At 42.7% G+C, this 24,416-nt stretch overlaps 1 protein-coding gene across 6 annotated transcripts in view; it reads left to right on the top strand.

The window, feature by feature from the left end:
• Positions 1–16,738: 16,738 nt before the first annotated feature.
• Positions 16,739–24,416, top strand: part of fgfr2 (fibroblast growth factor receptor 2) — a 36,295-nt gene continuing 28,617 nt past the window's right edge. For 2 of the 6 annotated variants that reach the window (XM_026308613.1, XM_026308616.1), the window contains exons 1-2: positions 16,740–17,329; positions 19,348–19,603. In XM_026308613.1, coding sequence (XP_026164398.1) covers positions 19,423–19,603 — 181 coding nt within the window. In that variant the 5' untranslated portion in view covers positions 16,740–17,329; positions 19,348–19,422. Of the gene's footprint in view, positions 17,330–19,347; positions 19,604–24,416 lie in introns of all 6 variants that reach the window. The other 4 variants (XM_026308618.1, XM_026308614.1, XM_026308615.1 and 1 more) reach the window with 3 other exon arrangements.

Below are 24,416 nucleotides of genomic sequence, written 5' to 3'. Positions count from 1 at the left end.
CTGAAATTATTTCTCATCATCTCCTTTCATTGTCTCATCCACCTCAGGTTTGCTCCCACCATCACCTCTTTCTCCCAGGGGATTTTCAAAGCAGCTTTAATTTACCTACAATCCACTCAAAAACCCCAACATGCTGTGCAGACTTACTGCTTCAGCCAGTCTGGGGGTTAGAATGCACTCTCCTGTTTGTGTAAGACTGCACTGAAAATGATTCTTAGGTGGACCACATTGAAAAAGCACTAGATAATTATGGTTTAAAGTTTATTAGGCACCGTGGCAGCCAGTACTGTAATCTGAAGATTAATACAACAAAAACCTGATCTGCAGCGCTGCAGGAAAGGAAGTGCATTGGGCTCTGGACATGTTATTATTATTATTCTTTATAAAATGGGTTCCTTTCTGGTGGAAATGAGAAGCCTCAGTCAGCCCATGTCGGTCTGTGGCCTCCGGGTTTAACTTTTCAGTAACAGAGAGGGGGGAAAAGATGGTAAACGCCACACATGTCGGGAAACCAAGAAACTTCAAATCCTGAATCAAAAACGTCTGCGCAGGAAAACTCTCAAAGTCTGCTGCCAGCTTCACCACACAGGATACAGCAGCTCCGATCTTGGGAGGGCTAGAAAATGGATCTTTTATGCTCCCTGGACTCATAAAAAAATTAATACTTTAAATTTTGTTTAATGCATTCCTTTTTTCCAGCACAAAAAATAATAATGGTAATTGCTGTCAGTGAGTAGACAGATGGAGTGAGATACAGAAAGAGAAGGACAGAATAAGACAGAGACAGTCATGCATGACCTGCATTATCCTTGGTCACCACACTGGAACCAGGTTGCCGTTGCTGTGGAAATTAGCATCACAAACTAGACACTGAAGCTCTCAGGGAAAGACATATTCATTATCCCTTTTTGATAACACCCCATGTGGCTGTTCCAAAATACATTTTTCTTGCCACGGTTTTTCCACTGCATTAACTGCGTGCGCGTGTGTGTGCGTAAGTGAACAAGTCCGAGGCTGCCCTTTCAGATTATCTCATCTCCTGACACAAAGCCTTGTCTCTCCCTCCAGTAAGTTTCTTCTTAATTCTTCTTCAATTCTTAAAAGCAGCTGGCTTCAGACAGGGTGAGCCGAGGTCCTGGCCCATTAATGCGACTTTCCATCATGCTGATGTGTGTCTGGAGACAGGACCGGCCTCTGCTGGCTTTGGATACCCATCTCCCCAGCCCTCAATCTAGGTGAGGAGTGGTCAAACTGCCTTGTTTGAGCTTCCATCTTTTCTTTTATCCATTACTGAAAATACGATCACTTTTTCATCCAACCCGTGTAGATTCACAACTGAAAAATACAGAAAAAGAAACTCTTACTAGTAAATAACAAATAGCCTGTGATGTTCATTGGGCACAGCCTCCTGCCAGGAGCATCTGTGTCATTGCGCTGGGGGAGGGTGGCATCAGTGTCAGCCTTTTCACACCACCAGCCATCTCTCATGGGCAGATTTAGTATGGTGCATTCTTTCTTCACAAAAAGCCTGAAGGGCCAGAGGAAAAGAGGGAAGGGGACCCTGATTGGATGAGGTGGAGTCACTGGGCACCGTGCCCATACTCTCTCCTCCTCCTTTTCCCCCCACTGGTGGACTGACAAGGAGCCAGAGCATGAGGCTGAAGCTTTGTCAGTCATATTGGTGAGTGGCAGGCCAGACTGAATGATGTTTAATGTGTGCAGTTTCTGAAGGAAAGATGTAGTTTCAGTGGGTGTGGGTGACAGGGCTTGTCAATCAAAGAGGCTGAGAGACAGGCGAGCTGTGGGAACGGGTGACCGAGGCCATCTGGGGCCTTCATGGGCTAACATGGGGCCCTTTTATGGGTTTATCAAGCCGCTGACCTCCCATCATTTGACAGGAAGTGCTCTGGCAGCTGAATGGAGAGATCATGTCAATGAGGAGGATGGGGCCTGGGACAAGAGGCAGGGTGGGTGTGAGTCAAGATGAGCGACGGGGAATTGTGGGTGAACTTGTGTGTAAAGTGAAAACAATACAACAACCTAAAGTACTTGTTCAACATATGCTTATTTGCTTTCTTCATGAGAGTTACTTGAGCGGAACAATACCACTTTCATGTAAGTTAAATAGAAATCTATCTGCTGTTACCAGTGTTTGTGCTAAACTAAGCTAGAGGCCACTGGTTGCTTGATATTTCCCATACATACATTAGAGCGATAACATTCCTCTTTATATTATGCCTCTCAGCATAAAAACCAAATGTCAAGCTATTCTTGCAAAATACTCTTGTAGAGTAAACGACACAAATAAATGTGTTCAAATGTCGTCTTCACGCTGCAGCCTGAAAGCTCCGAGGTTAATAGTTGTAGTCGATTTTGATCCACTTAAAACAGCCTTGTGTCATTTCGCTCCCTCTACCCAGCAGCTAAGTACAGTATTGGTAAACAGATCATGTAGCATTGCAGCAGTGAAGCGAGCAGTCGCAGACAGATCAGCTCCATGATAAAGAAGGATGGCAAACCTTAGCAAGAGGAAGGGGGAGTTTTCTCAAGAGAAGGGAAGGAGATAAGAGCATTTTGAGAAAAAAGTATGTGACGCTTGCTCTACAGCTGGAGAGAATGTTATGTACATGTAATGCAGAGTATCAAGTGAAAGGCCTGTGCCTGTCAGATTAAAATGTCTGCAAATATCAGGCAAAGATCTTAATCCATATCTGCTTTTATAGCTCATTCCTCCAAAGATCTATATACTGTAAATCCACTATTTACATAAAACTCCTTTTTTATCAGCCTTCCATATGGGAGCTATCCAAAACATATCTCATCTTCAGGAGACAGATATGTGAAAGAATAACAAGAGGTGTCCCCGTGGAGCTAAACACCAACCTCCCTTTCAAAGTATACAGAGGTGGACACATTTATATGAAGCTGACCTGTGACCTCTATAACTGAGTTTAAGGGCAGTAAAAGTTAGCTGCCCAGGTCCTTGTACTGTGTGTGTGTGTATATGTGTGGGCGGGTGAAGTGTAGAAGAGGGGTTTGGTTTAGTCCAAGCTGGGCTGTCTGGATTTAAGGCCAGGCCCCCTGCACTCTGTGTCTGTGTGTCTGGGTTTGGGTGTCCTCCTCTGTTGAGGCCAGTTTATTTATCGCCTAAAGCCGAACCCAGTCTAACAGCCAGAGACAGAGAGGAGTGGAGGGATCAAACGCTGCACAGCCCTGGTGCATTCTGACGCACACAAGACTTAACTCAGGCACATTCGGATAAAACACACACAGACACACTACAGATAAGGAGCTGGAAATATCTCCCATGATCACATATCAGAAACTGAGAGTGCTAGCCTGTAGAGTGAGTCACTTTCCCTCCTTACTAACATCTCCACAGTCTTCATCGGTATGCTTTAATCCTTGCTAAACTGTATACACTTAGATTTACTACAGATGGGAAGTCCCATTGTTCACTCTGTGGTTTGATTGCAGGACTAATGCCCTGATGCTTGATCAAGAAACATTATAGCAGGTCCGGGTACAGTGAGAGAAAAGTCGGCATCGTCTGGTTGGGGCGAAACTTTTCTAAGAGCTCGAACAACGTGACGCCTCTGTTGCTTCACTTAACCTTTGAGATGGAGCATTTGAGCCTGAGCACTTATGAAGTTATGAGAGCAGATAGACTGTACAGTAGATGCTGATGGTACACAGATTTTCTCAGTTGGGTAGGGCTTTCAAACAGACGTATCAAATTCCTGCTTCTTCTCCCAGCTTCAAGGCACTGAGGCCTCTCTATAGTCAGTCTGGATTAGAGGGGATGCAGTTCAAACAATGTGGATCCACATGAAGGCCCTCAGTGCTCTTATGGATGCTTTGGTTCTTCCCTCCCTGCTGTCTTTTTACCTCTTCCCCTATATGTAAAGGCTCAGCCCTATTTTACTGCTCAGTCATCCCTGTCAGTGACCTCCTAAATACCACAAGGGTTGTATGTAGTGAATATACAAATGACAGTGCATGTCTTTGCTTTGTCAGGCACTTCTCAGTGACAAAACTGAGGCAATCACTGCTGACTTTCTGTGTTAGACGTAAAAAAGATGGGATGTGTAAGAGAGTGCTTCACTCAAGCTCTCTTTTTTTTTTTTCAAATTCACTCTTCCTTTTTTGTGGTTAAATGCCGCGGAAAAATTGTGCGGCCTGGCAAAGCTGAGGTGGATGTTTTCCTTGAAGCAGAGTGCGGATGGAGCACATTCCAGGGGAAAGCTGTGTAAATCCCTCCATTGATTTGGTGTGAAACCCTACTGACCTCTGGAATACATTAGTAGATTAACCATGGAGGCCATGTGCACACAGTCCTCTTAGCTCAGCCGCTGGCGTATTCAGCAGCAGCCTGCCTGTGGCCCCTCCAATACAGAGCCTGGATACCAGGGGCAGATGGGCCCACACTCGCTTTTATAATCTCAAAGCTCAATTACACCTGTATGTACTTATGTACGCACTTGTAGTTGTGTCTATACTTAGTGGTTCAGCAGAGTGGTGCAGCATGCTGTTGGCACAGAAATTTGGAGTATAAAAAGTTTTCAGTTTTTAAATCCTTCCTTCACTTTGTCTTTTTATGTTAATTTACAAAGCAATTTCTGCCACATTACTTTGCACACTCTGACAAACCGTTTTTAGAAACCAGGTCAATGCCACATGATGTGACTGATCTGCAGCTTGAGTCAGTATTCCAGTTGTGCTGAAGTAGCTTCAAAATAATTCAACTTAAATAAAGCATGATGTCCAGATAAACTACGGCTGCATCATCTTTTCTACACGTGTGAAATGCTGCAGTGCACACTGTGTTTGAGATAGGAAGTCTCTTTGGTAGAGCCTCGTTGTAAACCAGGTAAATTCATCATTCCATCCAGATTGAAACACCAGTAACTATGGGTTTATGTGTCTGAAGTTGGGACCTTTACAGGGGAAATTATGTTTTAACACAGATTTACAGGAAAACCAAAAGCCTCCAGCTTAGGCCATAAATGAGGAAATAATATTTGTCTCTGATGAGCAGAGTATGGTGAGCAGAATTACTCGTTTGTTGTTTGTTTGTGTTGTTTAGTGGATAAACTGTGTATTGACATTGCTAACTGATACCAGACTGTGACTCTAAATCTGGATGCCAGCTTTTCCATTGTATTACAACCTTTGGACATGTGCTTTTCATAATATTGTAAGCTTGTATAAAAGCTGGCAGCGTGTTAATGGGTTGAGCAAGTGGCCATTGACCTGGCATTGTGGCGTATGTGTGCTTGGATGCGTGCGTCTTGTTTGGGGTGAGGGGTGGTGCTCTGGGTCAGGGGAACAGGCATCATGGTCACAGGCTACAAGTCCCACCAGGACCCCTGTGCCCCCTTCAGAGGGGACACATGGCCTGACACCCTCTGACAGACCCCCACACCACAGGCAGACCGTTCACCCACCAGCCAAGCAGCCTGACACCCAGATGGCAGCTGCCTACTCACTGTCCGTTCTCTATCAGGAGGCAGAAGAAACAAAAACAACTCATCTGTCATCAGTGTGTTTGTTTTCACTGATGTCTGTGGGACAGACTGACCTCTGGAAGCAATAAAGATATTCTACATACTGCACTGTACTGTACCCTAGTCTGCTGCACTCCACCACTCATTTATTCCTTTTTATATTATACTCAACATTATTTCTTTACTTTGCTTTATTTGTCTCAAATTTAACTTGAGTCGGGTTAATTCTACTCTTTTGATGTAACTTAACTCTACTCTGACTTTACTCCACTCCACCTACTGCACTATAGTGAACTATTCAGTATTTGTGTACTCAGCTCTGATCCACACTACTATACTCCATACTCCATAAGTTTTATTGTATTTTACTGTACTATACTTTGCCCTAATGTACTGTGTTCTACCCTACTTATACAACATTATTTATTCTAACAATGTATTTATGTCATTGTGTTTTATTTTATTGTAATGTAATTTAGTGTTGAAGATATACTGCTCTATACAACTCTTTTTACTTTTTATTATAATCTACCATACTTAGTTTTGTACTTTATTGTACTCTTCTTTACTTCCTCCATTTGTGATCTCTCCTCCTTCGCTTCTCTACTCTGTTCTACTCAACTTTACTGAGAAAATATAAAACATATAAATAAAATTCCACATAACAATAACCGCAAAGCTAAACATCCTCTGTCGGTAATGTCACTGTGGGCAGCTGACAGTCACTATGGCTAAATGCTACAGAACTTGCTTCTATGCATCTCTGTGCTTCAGCAGTGGAGTAAACAGTGTCCCTGTCTAGACTGGCTGGGGGCTGTGGTGGTTGAGCACAGAGGACATCCAATGAAAGACACATGGCACACATGCCACCACCACATACACAACAGTGATATTTTTGCTGCAGAAAAATGCTGTAATGCACGAAACATCCAGTCTTAAGACTTATTGAGTTAAAACTTGTTTTTCTTCTAACAAGTGAAGAACCCTGTCTGAGCTGAAAACCTAAACCATGTTTGACATGTAGGAGTTTTATGAGAACATGTTTGAATCAAGGAAGAACAGTGGAACACAGCAAACATGTCTCTATTCAAGTGTTGGATTATTTGGATGCTAAGAAAACTGTCATCAAGCTCATTTTGCTAATGAAACAGCAAAAATATTTTTTTTTCTACTTGAAGAGGGCATTCAAGTAGAAAAATAATTACAATGATATCTGAAATGTATGTTATAATATTAACTTAGCATGCTTGAGAAAATGGCCAAAAACAGACATAGTATGTAGTTGGCCAGTTCCTCATATTCTGTGGGAACATGCTGTTGAACTGATGTAAAGTTTAAGGACTTTCTTTTTTGCACCTCGGGGGAGTTTGTTTGAGAAGAAGCCTTGTTTGTCATGCCGTGCGTAAGAGAATTCTTTCTTCTTCCTTTAAAGAGTTTCCCGCTCTCCAGCTCTCTGTATCCTGGTTAATGTTTACATCGAGATTGATTTGGTTCTTCTGAGTAACGCTAGATAAACACAGACTTATCAGTACTATTAGAACACCGGGCTCCAGAAGTGACTGCATTCTTCTACAGGACTATTTGGCACCTCAGTTGGAAAAGAAAACAGAGAGCCCACAGGTGCCATGTTTTCACACCATCTTTGATTTATGCCTTGTCATCAGCTGAGCCCTGGGTCACGTTCCTTTTTCTCTCCTTCTCTCTTTTCTTTCACTGTTCTCTACTTATTCTATTGTTATTGGTATTCCTCCCTGTGCGCCTGTTTGCCTATTTAGGACAGTACTTAAGGTTCTCACAGGGAAGGTGAGGGCTCTTCACACTTGTACAAAACCTCTAACTGCATTTGAGAAGGGGTGTGAAACTTAAACTGCACACCCTCTAATACCCAGCTCTGTCTTTCTCTCTCTTTTCTGCAGGGTCAGAGGTCATCTGCCTTCTATTACTCAACCTGTCAACCCCTCTGACAGGACCATATTGATTGTCAGGCTCAGTGTGGCCTTTCACAATAACAAGAGCCATACTGCCAAATTTTAATTGTTGTGTTTTTTTCGCAGCAAGATGTCGTAATGTGGATGGAAATATTAAGATGGCTTTTGAGGAGAAATGACAGATTATGGGTTTATGTACATGACAACAACCCTTTGCTTTGGACCTTTCCTTGTACTTTTTCCACCCTGTGCCCTCTCTGCCCCTCACCACCCCCTCACTGCTCTGTGAGGGATCATGGGTAGCGTGCAGCATAGCCAGTTGTTTGTTGTCACTGTGAATTACAGTGACATACTAAAGGAGTGACAGCTTGTGCTGCGTATTACAGCCAAGGGAGAGAGAGAGGCCAGGCTGGATTGTCGAAGTATGTGTTTTGATGGGTGGAGCTTTCTCCAAGCTTCACTGCTCAGCCAGGGGAAGAGATGGGGGAGGGAACATCGGGATTCTCAGGCATCGGTTTACAAGGTGTGTCTCCTTGACTTTCTCTGTTAAAGTAATTACAAGCTGAGGTTTTCCCACATTGCTGTACTGCAATACATTTAATCACAGCAAACATTCAGATTGAGTGTGTGTGTGTGTGTGTGTGTGTGCTGTTGAAACCCAAACTCAACTGTATTTTAATGGAAAAGACTCCTTTTTATATAAAAGGTATATAGGTGCAACTAATGGCTGTTTTAATAAATAATAAACTAATTGTTCTAACATAGTAATGATCTATCAACAAAGACAACTTTAAGGTTGCCCAGAGTTCTGAAAGCTCTGTTTGGCTGCTGTGATGGCTCTTTCTGCATAACAGTTTTTATAGCCAGTTCTAAAGGTGCATTCAACCACCTATTTTTGGAAAACATCTGTAAAGCATCTGGTGCATTTTATTTATAAACAACTTTACTTGACCAATTATTCGAAAGTGAAAAGCCAATGACCCAAATGCAGAACTGATGGTTCTTAAGAAAGTGAGTCATTCATAATGGGCTCGTCCAAAACAATCAGGTCTGCAGTTGTAAGATATAACTGAGTTCATATAGGTGACCTAGTACTCCTGCTTCAATATATGTCCATCTAACAAAACTGAACTAAACTAGACTAAACTAATCTAAACTCAACTAAACTCAACTCAACTAAACTAAAGTGAACTGAATTAAACTAAACTAAACTAAACTAAACTAAATTAAATTAAAATTAATTAAACTAAACTAAACTAAACTAAATTAAATTAAAATCAACTAAACTAAACTAAACTAAATTAAACTAAATTAAAATCAACTAAACTAAAGTAAACTAAACTAAAATGGACTAAAGTAAAGTAAACCAAACTAAACTAAACCGATGTAGTTCTCTGCTGCTCTCTAATCACACTGTACTTTTTCAACACAAACAACATTTACAGTTCCGTCATTCTTTGCTAAAAAGGAGCCTTTCTGCTTGTTGGCCTCGTTCCATTTTTCCACAGTGATTTGATCATGATTGATGTAGTAGGCACTAATGGGACACCCAAACTGCTAAGTGATTTGAAAGGAACTGTAGAGTTCAGCTTGATTAATTTATTTGGACTGTGCAGTTTTTTTCAGTGAGCATAAAAGGAGTGTACATTAGCTGCCACATGTTCAGATGTACACGTCTGATTATGTGGAGAAAGATTTTTCCCGGCAAGTCTCCAAAGTTAGTGTAGGCATAATCTTTTATATAAATGTATTGGACAATGGCTCTTTTGTCTTGACATGCATTCAGTTCTGCAGAGGAGTCTATCCAGGTGCCTTCAAAAGCACTTGGCTATTTTATAAGTGTAGTAGTTTTGCACAGGGCGGAAAGAAAATAGAAAATGCTAGATGCTGAGAGAAGGATTTTTCAGATGATGCCATTGCTCAACAGCATGACTAGGACTTGCAAGTGCAGAACGATGTGGTAGACAACAATGTAAATCTGTCAGTCTGTGCTCTGGAGGTGGGCATGCTGCAACCTGAAGCCGTGAGTTAAGCCAGCTTGTTCACAGTTGCACCTCTGTTTTTGGGTATGTGAAACCATGTGGGGAGAACAGTATACAAAAATACACACAGAAAAAAAAAAAACTGTGAACTGTGACGTTTGTAATTTTTGTTTCCCGTGCATAAGGGCTATATGGGCAGGATGCAGGGTGTAGGTTTAATATGATTGATCTCTGTCACTCTCCTTTTCTTCCTGTATCTATCTGTCTGGATGTTGTACAGAGACAAGTTAAGGCAGTCAAAGGTCAGGGCCCTGCTGAGGAGGTTACATCTCTGGAGACCGCTCAGCTCAAATTAGGGCTCAGATTGGTGTTCATGGTCAACGTAGTTAACCTCAGTTCACCTCAATTGTCTCTTAAGAAAACATATGTTTTGCCTCAATGCCTCAGTCCCTTTTTAACAAACTCTGTCACCCACACAAGGACAAACATGGTCTACATGGCCAAATATCTCCTGGATAAATAATAAACTAATACATGTACATTATTAATACAAGAACAAGTGATGCAAATGAGAACATTTTCAAAATATTAGGATCTTTAATAAGGCTCCAGTCGTCAAATGCACCAGCACCAAATGAAACACGTTGAAACAATATTCTTTACTGCTCCTCTAACTAACATCTTGGTGCCCCTGCCACAAGACAGAGCAGTAAGTGGGGATGCAGGGAAACAGTAAACAGAGTTAAATGTAGGAGCGGGGGGATAGAAAACAGCACCAAGCCAAGGTCAAGTCTATAACTGCCACACTACAGAGTGATTTAGGCGCTGCGACCAGGGGGCTTTTCCAACAGCAGCTCAGCAGAGTGAGTTAGGGCGGGAGAGTAGAGGTGTTGAGAGCCCTGGCGGTAATGACTTGCTGATGACATCAGGACATATAACAGAATCTTTTCTTGGCCCAGGGGTTAAAGGTCAGACAGCTCATTCACTGACCTTGTGATTTATTCCCTGGGCCTCCTTCAATCTATAAACACAATGAAAGCTGTGTATATGCAGGGAATGCATGCATCTGAGGCGGGCACCTCAGGGAGACGCTAAATACATTTGGTTGGTTTCTTCAGCCCTCTTTAGTCCTTACTTTATCACTGTCTTTGACAATGAGGATTTTCTAAAGATCAGCCGGATGACAGGGTGTACTCATCTTTGAATGGTTTAAAGACTCACAATAGAAAACACCTGCTTTCAAAATGCAGTGAAAGTCTTTCAGAAGCCTTAAAAGTGGGAGCATGAGGAACAGAGTACCCTTCATAGCAGCAGATAGCACTGCTGGTAAAAACAGTAGATCATAGGCACTACAAAGCACACATACTGCGAGTTGTCGCTCAGAGCTGCTGCTGGGTCTGGGAAAAAGTTTGGCTCTGTACAAAAAGTAGTGTTTAATCTGGCTTCCTGCTGCAGAGTAACTGTAGTCAGTGCTAATGTCTAAGTCCCCCTGATAGGAAGCAGTTCCACATTATATCTGTTTTCTAAGTATGTAAATCTTATACTGTGAAAAACTTGCTGCTTTCCAAATGCTTTAACAGACTTTCTGAATTCATTAGAGTAAGAGATTTTACCAGATACTTTCTTTCAACAGAAAGAACTGGTACCACTCCTTAATCTGGATATTTCCTATAGAAGTGAAGCAGCCAGCACTCAGTTAGCTTAGCAAACTCTCAGCCATGGGCGTAAATTTCATTTAACAGTAGGGGGGGGACAATAAATATAAAATTTCTCATGAGCACTTTTTGAAGGGGACACAAAAAATACAGTCAAATTGTACTTATAAAGATATGTCCCCACAGTGAAAAACTTTGCTTCTATCATTATTTTATCATGGAGACTGCGCCATTATGGTTATTTTCAAAGTTTCAAAGTCACAACAATAAAAACAAGGAATTAAAAAAGGTTTAAAATTGTATTTAAAATTAATTAAGACACTTAGAACAAAATAGATATTGATTATACAAAAAAATACAGTGGGGTCAGTTCGGACGTAGCACAGTGCTCATTTAGTAAATGCACAGCTAAACAATATGCTAATTGTGGCCGTTAATGTTAACATTATGCCAAGTCGTCACAAATAAAACAATGCATGGGAAACGGCTTTGTCGTGTTAGTTGCAGTGCACTATGCAACAAGCTATTGTAAACAAGCTAACGTTAACTAGATAATTTAATCGCTAATATAGTAGATTCATGGAAAATTACATCGGTAATCAGCATTTTTGCCGCAACTAATTTATGAATGAGTCTGCATCAACTACATTAAAGAGAATCGCTTTCTTTAAAGTGAATAAAATACCCTACTTACTGGAGTTCAACATTAATTGAGCCGCTGCCACACACCTGACTTGAACTGGGAAAGCAGGCAGTGGGCCAAATCACTGTGAGGAAGGGGAGGGGGAACTCAACTGTTTCTATATGCATTTTTTGCGGGGTTTTTTTTCTACTTACACAATTATTTTAGGTATACATACATATATTTTTCACAATAGAGAGTGCGATTTTTTTTTTTAATAATTTTTTTTTGGGGGGGACAACCCTCGGATGGGGGGGGGACATGTCCCCTCCGTCCCCCCCGGGATTTACGCCCATGCTCTCAGCTTGATATTACTGAAGTATTTTACTGACTTCTTTTACTGTTTAGCACTTATCATCATTAAATCGTTGTCACCTTGCTCACTGTGCAGCTAAAGTTAGATATGCATGTACTTTAAGATATTTCATGGGCATTTCAGACATTTCTTTTGAAACAGCATCAGGAACAAATTAAATGACCTCACCAGGCCGATATTGTTTCACATTTCGTAAGATTTAAAAAAAAAACATCAGACTACACAAGCAGGGACGTAATGTCTTTTCTGTCCAAGCTCTTTAGCAGTAACAGCAAGCCCTGAGTCACTGTGACCTAATGAATCTCTGGCTTTGCAATAACATAAGTCAGGGTGTGTAGGTTTACTAACGAGGAATATTGAGCTGTTGTAATGAGCCCTTGAACGACTGTCTGTTGGAAGATAAAAACAAACCAAACAGTGTCAGTGCAGGCTGGAGCCCTGACTTGCAAAGCATGAGTCATACCCAGAATGACTGAAGTGACCTGTTCTCTGAACCAAATGAGCCATGCAGTACAGTTGTATGTATATTTGTGTGTGTGTGTGTGTGTGTGTGTGTGTGTGTGCATAATGCTCATGTATTGTTTGACAGTTGATCCATGGAAGAAGGGAGAGGAAAAAAAGAAAGTGGACATAGAAAAAGACAAAATGAAGAAGTGAGAGAAAAATCCTTGTCACAGTTGAAATGCCAGGAAAAAATTTCTATTCGTGCTTCATTTTATATAGAGGTATAAAGTTGTCAGCTTCGCTCAGCATTCCTCTCCGTTTCTCCCTGAACAAAAAGTCATGTGCTGTTTTTATTAGGAGTAATGGTGCCAGCCTGCTTCATGTGCTGCTCTTTGCTGTTTCCAATTGCAGTTTGACGGAGATGAAGTTCCCAAATTCCCAGTTTCAGACTGGAAGCATCAACCACCCCCTCTTCTCCTTGTGCTCTCCTTTCAGCTGAGCTCTACTGCAAGCTCAATCTGTAGGCATCCCAGCTATTTCAAACACTCTGGAGCTCTGAGCTGGAAACATGTGAGGAATCTGAACGACTGACCCTCCACTCCTCCTCCATCCACTCCTGCTGTCCCTGCTTTCTGTTACCTGCTGAGAGGGAGGAGAAGACGGAGGAGGCCTGGTTGTCTGGATGAGGTTATTACGGCGTATCAGTGGCACTGAGGAGGAAGACCCGCTGACTTACGGAGCGCTGCCTCCTGAGCTAAAAGCAGAGGAACTCCACTGTGTGAGATGGTTTGTGTTGGGTGGAGTGGAAGAGCTGGTCTCCTTGATGAAAAAGAGGTCCAGAGTGCCTATGTGATGAGAATAAGAAGTTTTTCTCAATACTTTTTTCCATTTTCAAGCTAGTTTCTTCTACTCCTGCTACTTCAGGTCTTTCCTTTTGCACCCTGTCAGGGTGTGTTTGCATCAAAATGGCTGCTGTATGGTTCATATTAGAACCTGAGGCATGCATCTACCTCTTACGTCTCTCCAATCCCGACCATCCCCCACCATGCAATAACTCTGCACATTTGTTTCATATTTGGTACAGGATATGACTCACTCACTTTTGATGTTTTAATTATACAGTGTCAGTGATATAGTGGGAGAAAGAGGAGAGGCCTCTCTAAGTGGAATTACAATAACATATCACTGCCAATCATGATTCACAGCAGCACTTTCGAGGAATAAGAAAGAAGGACCTTCTAAAGTCTGTATGTATTCTCAACAGGGAATATCTCCCTTAGGATTCTGCAGCATTCAGAAAGACAGCAGGGAGGGGTTTGCAGATTTGGCCCAGTTCACTAATACAGCACTGTTGGGATTGCACAGGCGTGTTGTAATGACTATAGCTACTTTAAGTAGACGTGTCTGCGACATGACCCTTCGAAAACTGTAACTACAGCTAAGAGTGATGGGAGTTGCATTATTACAGCAGACTGTGTAGTAAACATGTGGCCTCACAGTGCCAGTAGATTTAAGAGTATCAGAGTATGACAAAAGTCATTGGGATCCGGCCTTTGGCACCATGCATGTCCAGCGCTCACAAATATTTAGCCGCTGAGATGTTTCAGTGCAGACCAATATAGTCAATGAACTTGCACACTGTCAGACTGACAGCATGGCTAAAATGGTAGAAGCTACTGGCATCACGTAGGATATTAGTGCTGTAAAGTGCATGTGAGGCATAACAACGAAGCGCCGTTATGAACCTCATAAAAAATACTGTGCTACTATACTATTTGAATAGTTCAACATGTCTTTTCACAACAAATTTTGTTTAAAAAGCAACTCCTTCTCTCTAACTGAAAAAAATCTCAACTCCATGAATATTTAAATATGTTTTATTGCAAAAGTTTAGATTGGTGTTTTGCAAATTTGCACATCACACCTTGTTAGTATGCTTGGCTCATTGAACCACGACTGCTTCCAAACGACTTCTGATGTCATAAATGCTGCTCGTACCTGAGCTTTACAGTGAGAACAGATAAAGTTTTGCACTTCTGCGAATGACAGATGTCGGCACATCTGCATATACATCAGTCTGCACAGCGAAGCTCAAACATCCAAGTGAAGAATCAATAAGCAAAACACATTTTGGAGTTGGTGGGGAGGGATTTCAATGTGAACCAATTAGGCGATCCGTGGGCAAAGGGAAGTAACGGCTAGTTGTTGATTAGCTCATATGAACAGCATCCTAAATTTGCATAGCAGCAGGGGGTATGATTAATGACTGAGCCTCAGACATTATTCACAGCTTCAGTCCTCGCCGTATTAAGAGGTATTCTCGCCATTAACACATGGTTATGGGAGAATCTCTTCGGTCAGCTACCCTCCTGATGATTTCCGTCAACAGTGACACGGAATCGATTTGTTAATCTGAGATGCTGTTAGTTTCTTTTCCTCTCACTCTGCTGCTTTATTCTAAACACTGGGTCTGCTGATGCACAGGGGATTTAGGAAGAAAGAAGACTGTAAAAAAAAAAAAAGATTGGAGATGAAGAAGGACAATGACAGGTTGACAGATACCGCAGTGCAGGGGCATTGAGACCATGCAGTTCTCAGTCAGAGGCCCATGATGAGTTTTCTTTCAAATGTGGGATACCCGAGCAGAGCGAAATAAATTAGGGGATTGCAAATAGACTTATGTGTTGGAAGGAAAGAGAGGGAGAAACAGTGGGGGGTGTTTTGTGCCACTCTTGAAAAATGAGTCAAACTCTCCTTCCTCACCTCTCGTTCGCTCTTTATTTTAGCCAACCTGTCAGCTCCACTGTTATCTGATGGCTTTACTGGTGGAGGCAGAGATGGGAGAGGAGAGAAAAACAGATGTAGAATTATCCATTCACAGACCAAACCTTTGCCTCAGAAAAAAAAAAAAACCTTGTTAGTGCCTCTTTTCAAAGTGAATGGGAGCGTTTTCCCTCCCTTGTTTAAAAGAAAAGAGGGCTTCAGCAGTGGAAGCGAGACAAAAATAAAAAGTCTGTGCAGATTAGAGTCTTCCACCCTCCCCTGTGCCTCTTTCAGAGCAGTTGAACGCCTGAACCAATGCAGGAGACAGCTTGAAGCAGTGGGAGCCGAGCTGCAGGGGGCCCGCCTTTGGTTGCTCCTTATTTGTAGGACAGATCTGTTCATTTGTAGGAAAGTTATGAAATTTCATTAGTCCTAACTCTGCAAATATGCACCCTAGTAGAAAAAAAAAATGCTATATGCTTTAACTTAAATCTAATCATAGCTGATATTGTGTAATCACAGGTCCAGTGCTGTGTAAAACTGCACTACCCTCCAAACTTTAGTCAAAGTGTGAACCATCTCACAACAAAATGAAATTCAAGAACCAAAACTAAAAGAACTCATTAAACATACAAAAGCCACCTTTTATTGTTAGCTCCAACATGCAAGTAGTGTATTAATTGTATAATTGGTCAAGGCAAATCATACCTGAGGTCAGGTACTTACATCTATAACAATGAGACATATTGTATAAGCAGATCACATATGTTGTGTGTCAATATATTAACCTGCAAAGTAACTATGGTGCTAATATATATGAGCATCAAAGTGAAATAGTACTCAAGTTAATGTCCAGCATAAAAGCATTTGCTATGAAATATGACAGTTTTTATCTGTATGTGTATTATGCTATTCTTTTATTATTATTGTGTTTCCGATGCTTTTAATTACTTTGATGGGAATTTGAATGATCTTGTATCATTTTGTAACATTTTGTTTTCTATGCAAATGTTGCTGGTAATGGAGTATTATTTTCTTAAACTGATTATATTTTACACTCAGCATGTGAGATTTCTCTTAAAAAAGGGACCTGAGTACTTCTTAGTCACTGCAACATGTGTGCCTGTGAGTGTGCGTGCGTGCGTGTGTGTGCGTGTGTGTGTGTGTGTGTGTGTTATGTGCGTCTCCTCCCACAGATATCAGGCCTTGGCCACTGAGGGGCGTAGTTGCTGCGGCCTGACAGCTCCGGAGCGGAGCAGGAGCCTTCGCACTGGTCCCGGTTTGAGCGAGCAGAGCGCAGGGAAAGCAGGCAGCGCTGCAGAAGTCGGAGGGAGGCAGGGCCCAAAGGCACTGCGGCCAGGAAGCGGCTCGAATTACACCGGGGGTGCTTACGGCGAGGGGGTGGGTGGAGGGAGGGGGTTGACACCCACTGGAGTGAAGGAGGAGGGCAGTAGTGTGTGGAGACGTAAGGAGGAGAAAAAAACTAGTAAACCTGACAAAGCGTCTGAGAAACAGTGCGAGGACTGTGGGCAGAAGAAGAGAAGGAGACGCGAAAGAATCTCATTTTCAGCAGGGGGAACACACGCTGATGGATTTTATGACATTTTGCATTGGACAGCTCTTCGCTTGTACATTTTAAAACCTGCTCCACCTCCGAAGTAGCTGCAAACTTTCTGTTTAGTTGACAAGTGCGCTGCACAGGAACACTGGGCATGTTTTGCGCCCCAGAAGAAACTTGGTGACGGGGAGGAAAGTTTCGGAGGGGACAGCAGTATGGTTTGTCGAGCTGTTTTCGAAGGATAACGCGCATAAAGTCGGATTTCTTTGCATGGCACTGGACCTCGCTGCCTGTCGTGTGTGGAATATGTCCTCCGAGCTGAGTCGATGCCGGCTGATTGTGGAATAGTACGCGGAAAAATAAGGCAGCGCCTCGCAGATTTGTGGTGCATTGTGGAGTTGGAGACATTCCTCCCTCTGGATTCAGCTCATGCTCTTCTCCTCCCTTATCCGTGCATGCCAAAACAGAGACTTCCACGATTTTAGTCCTCCCTGGTAAGTGTTTTGGAGCTGAGCGTAAAAACGCAGCTGGCACACTTCTAGAGCTTCTTCACAATCTCATCTGTCAAAATTTCTGCTGTCATGACAAAGAGGCTACGTGACAATACGGGCGCGTTTTGCACTAGTTTTTTTTTTTCTTTTTCACTGTTGCATGACAAACACGAGAAGGTTTTAAGTTGAATTTTCACTTTTCTAACCGAGATTTTCTTTTAGATCCAAGATGTAAGAAAATATGCAAAGTTCACCAAAAAAGTTTATTTCCCCACGTTTGCAAAACCAAACACTGCGCCGAGTTTGCATGTAATTGTTTTCTATCAGCTCTTCATTACGCAGCCTCATAGTTGAATCTGTCCTTGTTTAGTTTAGAGGAGCTGTAACAGCGCGTTGCCTCATCACTTTAGGACCCATTAACAAGTGTCCTGGTTATTTATTACTTTGCTTAATTTTCTACATTGCATTTATGGTGCCAATTATCCCGTGACCGCAGTTGTTTTTTCACTGCTTGGTGCCGGAGCCCTAAATCACCGAGCAGCTCCAAATGAGGCCCCCATTGTGGAAAAGCCAACTGATTTGAATTTCAATAGGAATTCAGTCAGCGCCAAGAAATTTCATTCAAAGCCTTGAGTTTAAATGAAGGCTGCGGCCGCGTACGGAGCAAAGTCCCCCAGAGTCCAAATGTCATGTCGGCAGCAACATGGTAAACGAGTTTTGTAATGAAGAGGAAAAAATATATCAGTGTTTTCAACCACTTTCTGCTTAGTTTTGTGTTGTCTTAGATTTTATTTATTTATTTATTTTACCTGTTTGGTTATTTTTGATAACTGCAGCAAGATTTTCTTTACTTTTATTGTGTTTTAGACGCTGAAATGATCTAAAACCAAAGGAATTCTGCTCTCTGATCGTCCTGCCTGAGTTGTAGACATTGTCGTCATTGGCTTAGGATGAATTCAGAATCAATAATTCATGTGTCTGAGCTGTCACTGTGCGGAGATGTTGTTTTAATTGCTAAATCAAACCGGTGCATTCACTCAGAGGATTAAAATGAATTCACTGATGAACCCGTCACGTGCACGTCTACTGTCTGTGTGTCCGTGGATTCGGCATAAGTCAGTGTGCGTGTCGTCGGGCTCGGGACATGACGCGCGTGGTGTCTGCGGGTAAATCTAATCGATACGTCCAGCTGGAAGCAGAAGGAGCGCAGGGAAGCGTGACTTCTCCGAAGCTCCAGAGACACCTCAGAGCGGTTCAGCCGCAGATGTGCGCCTGAACCGACTCCTGTGCGTTTGTCCCAATATTGCATTTCAATTAAAGCTTCACTCGCTTCATAATCAAGTCACAGAAACGCAATTAGAGCCCCTTAGAATACAATTAGCACTAATGCGCCAGCGGGGGCAACAAGTTTTGCGCATCTGTTGCGCATGGTAATAAACTGAGCTACGTTTTCAAAGCATAGTGTGAATCCTTATCTCAGACTAGACTTTAGTATTAATTTGGGAGAAAGATATAGGAGATCATGCTGGAGTATGAGAATTTCCCACGTTTATGTGAGATTACAACTTCATACATGTAGAGAAGGTCTGATCTTTGAACTGTGTTGTGGCTGTGTGACTCCTGGCGGCATCAAACTGGTTAGACTGAATATTAAGACTTACTGAGCTGCAATGGGTCTTAATTGGTTTCTCTAAAGCATATTTGAATGCACATAATTACAGTAGCAAACAAAGGTTGGATCCAGGGTGGTTGTTTGTTGGCTGCTGGTGCCTCACAGCTTCGGTATGTCTGTGGCATGGCTTGTTGGACAGCATTTTGAAACACCCTGTCTCTGCTGCTGTCTCACTTTTCTGTCTCACTTTGTCAAAAAAAAAAATTAGTCAAAGAAAAAAAAAGTGCTGAGACAAGTAATTATTCCACACTAAGGTTGAGACTTGTTTCTTTTCTTTCCACCTTTCTTTTCATGCATCTACCTCTTCATTCACAAATATCCTTCTCTCTCTCTTTCCCTCACCTTTCAGCCCAGGTGATTGGGTGAATTCCAGTGAGTGACAGGCCGACCCGGCAGCAGTTGATGGTTGGGCGGACCCCCTCAGATGGGATCAGTGTCCAGGGGGAGGTGGAGAAGGGGGGTATGGGGAGCGCTGGCCCCCACTAACGGGATGGCCTCTTGGGCCTGGCTGCTGGCTGCCGTCCTGCTGTCCCTGCTGACTGTCAGCGTGGCCAGGCCACCCCTCACCGCCACCAAGGAGGAGGAGGCCACTCTGGAACCTGAAGGTAAGCAGCAAGCAACGGAGAGAGGTGGGAAGGGACAGAAGAGAAGAGCCTGGGGGAAGAAACAAAAGAGGGGGTTTGTGTTTAGGTTTTTGGAAAGTAGGTATAGGCTTGTCAAGTTTGTTTCCCTATTAAAAAATGACTTCATAGCCTTAAATGATATATTACATTTTGAATCCTGTCCATAGTGTTATTGTGGTTACCTAACTTAATGTCAGTGGAGAAAAATCCCAGATGGGACTCTAGGAAAATGAGGAAATTTAAGATTTTTACACTTTCACCCATTAGAAGATAGTTTAGTAATGAAATAACATGGGAATGACTTTTTCTCTGCATAAGTATAAGATAGTACGCCACCTTTCTTTCAGGAAACATTCATTTAAACTGCACCAACCCTCTAACAAGCAGAATAAATGGCATCACATAAGATTCTGGGGTTTGCTATAAACACATAAACAGCAGGGAAACAACTAACCTCAGCATGGCGAGTGTCTTGTTTTCCTCACTGAGGTGTGTGATTCACACTTTCTTGTGTTATTTACCTTGTTGACGCCTGTGGTAGTTAAAGAGTGTTTAAGCCAGGTTTGTGAGCCTGTATGGGAGGACAAGGCAGAGCTGTGATGGCTGGTGGAACAGCGTTGATGCTGGCACCTCTTGTGGCCTGCTTGAATGCAAGAACCGCAAAGACAGAAGGAAAGGGAGGAATTTGGATACAGTTCTGAGTTTTGCTTTGCTCCTTTGAGTCATGAAAGCCCACAGCCCATTTTATGTTGTTTGTTAATTTAAATATTTTAAAGCCAAACTTTTACTGGCACAAAAAAACCTTTGTGAAAGGCTATCTCCTGTAGCTTTTTTGGCCATCTTTTTATTTTTTTTATTTTTGAGGCTTCTCCATATTCTCTTGCTGCAGTCTCAGAGTCTAGTCTAGCTAATTAGTTGTTGTGATGGATGGTAACTCACATTCCAAAGGCTTTTGTTCCCAGGCTTTAATCAACATGCTAATTGTAACTTAGGCCAAGAAGAGAGCATCACATTTTTAAGCCACCTCCCCCATCTCCTTCTGTCGCCACACACATATTACCTTCTCTTGCCCTTTGCCCTAGAGGTCAGATATGGTTTTTATCTTCTTGATGAGGCTGCCTAAGCTCTCCTCTCAGGTTGTTGTTTATGGTGTTATGTCTGAGACTGTTTGGCTCCAAGCTGGTGGGTTCAGAGCCCCACATGTCCTGGATGCTACATGGCCACAGAGACGATGGAGACTTTTCCAGAGTTACACAATCCTTCAGGAAAGTTCTAAGAGGATTTGTGCATATTTGACTTCTCCTTTAGATGGAGAGATTACATAGTGCTGCGCAGCAATGAAGTCATGTGACTGGAGATTAAGTGGCTAGACCTGGGAGGAGGGGGTCACATGATTTGGATCAACAGGGCACAGAGAAACTGGTCCCCATATTTGATCTAGAGTCGGTTTTTCTGCTCCACATGGCAAACAGATTTTTTTTTTTTTTTACGGGCGCTCTGTGCAGTGGAATCAGTGTGTTCTCAGCTCCAGTTGGTTGCGATCTCCTTCTGTTCACTGCTCCTGATGCACTGCACTGGTGTCACCTGCAGGGCATACTGCACATGTTAGGGCGACGTATTGGCTGGACCTGTCTTTCTCTGTCGTAATAACACTCCCTTACTGAGATGTTTAGGATTTCCACCCCCTCCTCCCCTCTCAGCCCTGCAGCCTCGGTCACACCGCTGCCTGTGTGTGTGGGTGCAGTAATTGCTGTAGATTCATCAGACTGCATATCAATGCTGTCTTTGTAGAGCCCACGCCTACACCCCTGGTGGCCTTGCTAGTTTATTTACCTGTCGCTGCTGTAACAGTAGAAGTAGAGCAAGCGTGTTGGTGAAAGCCTCCACAACAGGCCTATTGTTGCCCCCGGAGCCACTTCAGTATCTATGGGAGTGTTTACCTTGTCCGGGCGCTCTCCGTTTGCACAGTGATTAAAATACTCTGATTGAGGTGGATAACAATGGTACCAAAAGCAGGAGGTGTGCGTGTACTTGTATCGCTCACATTGGCATTCTCTGCTGTGTGGTTGGTTCAGGCTCCTTTTTGCATACAATGTTGAGTAAATGTGGCACCACACACAGAGGAACGCAGGCTAAATGTGAGTGCAGCTGACAAACATCAGCTCATGGCTTGGCTGTACTTTCCTGTAACCTCTGCCAAAAAAATGCTCCGATCAGCACGGAGACAACCACTTCAGAATAGCAATAGAGTGTTAAATAGCAGTTACATTATGTCGCTCTGATACGCTCTGATAGACACAAAGAAAGGTTGGATGCCTATCAGTGAAAGTGTGTATTTATATATTTACCTGTTGCATGATTTGCTCATTTTCTTTTCTTTCTAACAGTATGCAGTACCTTATTTATTAGAAGACATAGTTTTTGTTAAACTCATAGACTGGCTTTTTTAAATTAACAGTCATGATAAATCCAGACTGCTAATTAAGATCACAGTGTTCAGCAGACACTTAGTACATGGATGTCAGTGTGCGTTCCTGTGTGTGATGGTGGGAATATGTAGGAGTTGCGGGCATATTACATTTGTGTAACACTGTGCTATCTACACAGTAGGAGTACAGTTGTAAAAGTATAAAAGTGTCAGCTGGCTGGTTAATGACATTGAATGCGTCTGTGTGTGTGTGTGTGTGTGTGTGTGTGAGACCATGGCAATGGCAGTGGGACTGAACTCTAAACAAACGCAGTGTGGGGTACTGAAGGGGGGGGGGGGGGGGGGGGGGCAGTTAGGCTGAATATATGGCCTTCACACAACGACTTTTATGAGCTGCTGTTAATCTTGAATGTTTGAGTGTGTTGGTTGTTAAGAGTGAGAGTGTGAGTGTGAGTGAGTGTGAGTGTGTGTGTGTGTGCATTTGTGGACTGTTATTTGTCTTGGCTGATGTGCCAGAAAATACCTTGTCACTCCACCGCTCAATCTCACACCTGTCTGATAAGAGGCTGAGAAGAGCTGTTGCTTGTGCCAGCTTGTGCCTCAGGTCTCAGTCGCATGTCAGTTGTATGGGAACAGAAGAATCTGAGACTGCAGGATGATTGAGGAAACAGTGAAAAACATGAAAAACACACACACACACACACACACACACACACACACACACACACACACACACACACAGAAACTATGAAACTAGAGCTCCAATGAAACAATTGTGACATCAAATCCAAATTAAAGCAAACAAAACTTTGAAAAGAATTTGAGAAGTTGTCGTTAAACTTCTTGAACCTGTGCATTTCTGACCATTTTTAATTAGGGTGCATTTTAAATAGACAATGTCGGATGTGATGTGTATATTTTTTAGAGTAGTGGTTCTTTGGATGACAGAGCTGATGACACATTTGATTCCTGCATTAGCTCTGTTTCATTCATGCAAAGCACCTGGCCTCATGCCTGCCCACTTGACTAGAATGAAGTACTGCTTATATTGTAAATGTGCTTTGCACAAAACACTTAAACCTTAAAGGTGAATTAATAATCAATTGATTTGATTTATGGATGTTTCCAGGTTCCATTTTCTGCAGCGTGAGGATTTGTTATTTTTTTTGTGTTTTCACGGCTGTAAACTGAATATGTTTGGTTTTGCAGAGTTGGCTGAACAAATTAAGAAATGTGTAGATATCAGCCTGAGCTCTGGGAAGCTGTGATGGTTATTTGTATTTGTTCATTTGTTCAGTTAGTTGCAGCTCAAGTGTATACATTAAGCAGTTTTAATATTAAGTTCTCAGTTTTGCTCTAGCAAGGTTGATGGTAGCTCTTCTCTGGTCATTAGAGTTTCAGTCTAAGGAAGGGTTTCGGAGATAAGGGGTAGCCCAGGGGTTAAAGGGGTCAGGAAGGGTTCAGGGGATGCCTCGATGAAGGGTGAAGTGGTGGGTGAACTATAGGGTCTGTTGCCATGGACGCCAGGAGGAGCCAGTTGATGGAGCTGCTCCTTTGTAAGAATAAAAAAAAAAAGCCAGGGAGGGAATTTGAATGTCAAAGGACACCAGAAAAGAGGGAGAGGCAAAAAAAAGGGGAGAAAAGTCCTGGGATTTGGCTACGTGAGGAGGACACAGAGGAAAGAGGAGAGGAAGAAAGGAAGGATAAGAAGGGCTGCAGAGATAATGTGATTTGGCAGTGTGTGTGTGTGTGTGTGTGTGTGTGTGTGTGTGTGTGTGTGTGTGTGCGTGTGTGTGTCTGTTGGTCTGAATGCATGCTGCGTACGTGTCTTGGAGATGGCAGTCATTACATTTAGTCCACCTATCCCATTGTGCGGAACACGACAGGGAGGAGATGGCAGAATAGGCTTGCAGCAGAATGAGCCTCACTGCAGAAGTAAATTCATACGATCATTTACGTAAGAAAAACTCCAGGGCTATTGTAAACTCCGCCCCCACCACTTTGCTGTTCGGCTCTTGCAGATTTGACAGACAGAAAGACAGACGTCAAGGAGACATTGGTGAGAATTGCTTGCTGCATTTTGCCGCAGACAGTTATTATTCCCAGTGAAGATGGTGAGAATTAGGAAGAAGAGTGGGCAGCCTGAATCTATCACACCTGATGGATGCTTGTAATAGCTATCAGAGAAAAAGAGAGAGATGGGTTTTGAAATGGAGATGTGCTTCGGGAGATGAGGGGCAAAAATAATAGGAGGGAGGAAAGAGGAGAGGGTTGTTTGATTGAAATCAAGTGTGTGTGTGTGTGTGTGTGTGTGTGTGTGAGATAGAGAGGCTCCCGCCCCCTCCTGTGGTGCAGAGGGGGATGAAA

Source organism: Mastacembelus armatus, chromosome 15, assembly GCF_900324485.2.
Source record: "Mastacembelus armatus chromosome 15, fMasArm1.2, whole genome shotgun sequence".
Taxonomy (NCBI): domain Eukaryota; kingdom Metazoa; phylum Chordata; class Actinopteri; order Synbranchiformes; family Mastacembelidae; genus Mastacembelus; species Mastacembelus armatus.
This window is presented reverse-complemented; position numbering and strand designations above follow the sequence as displayed.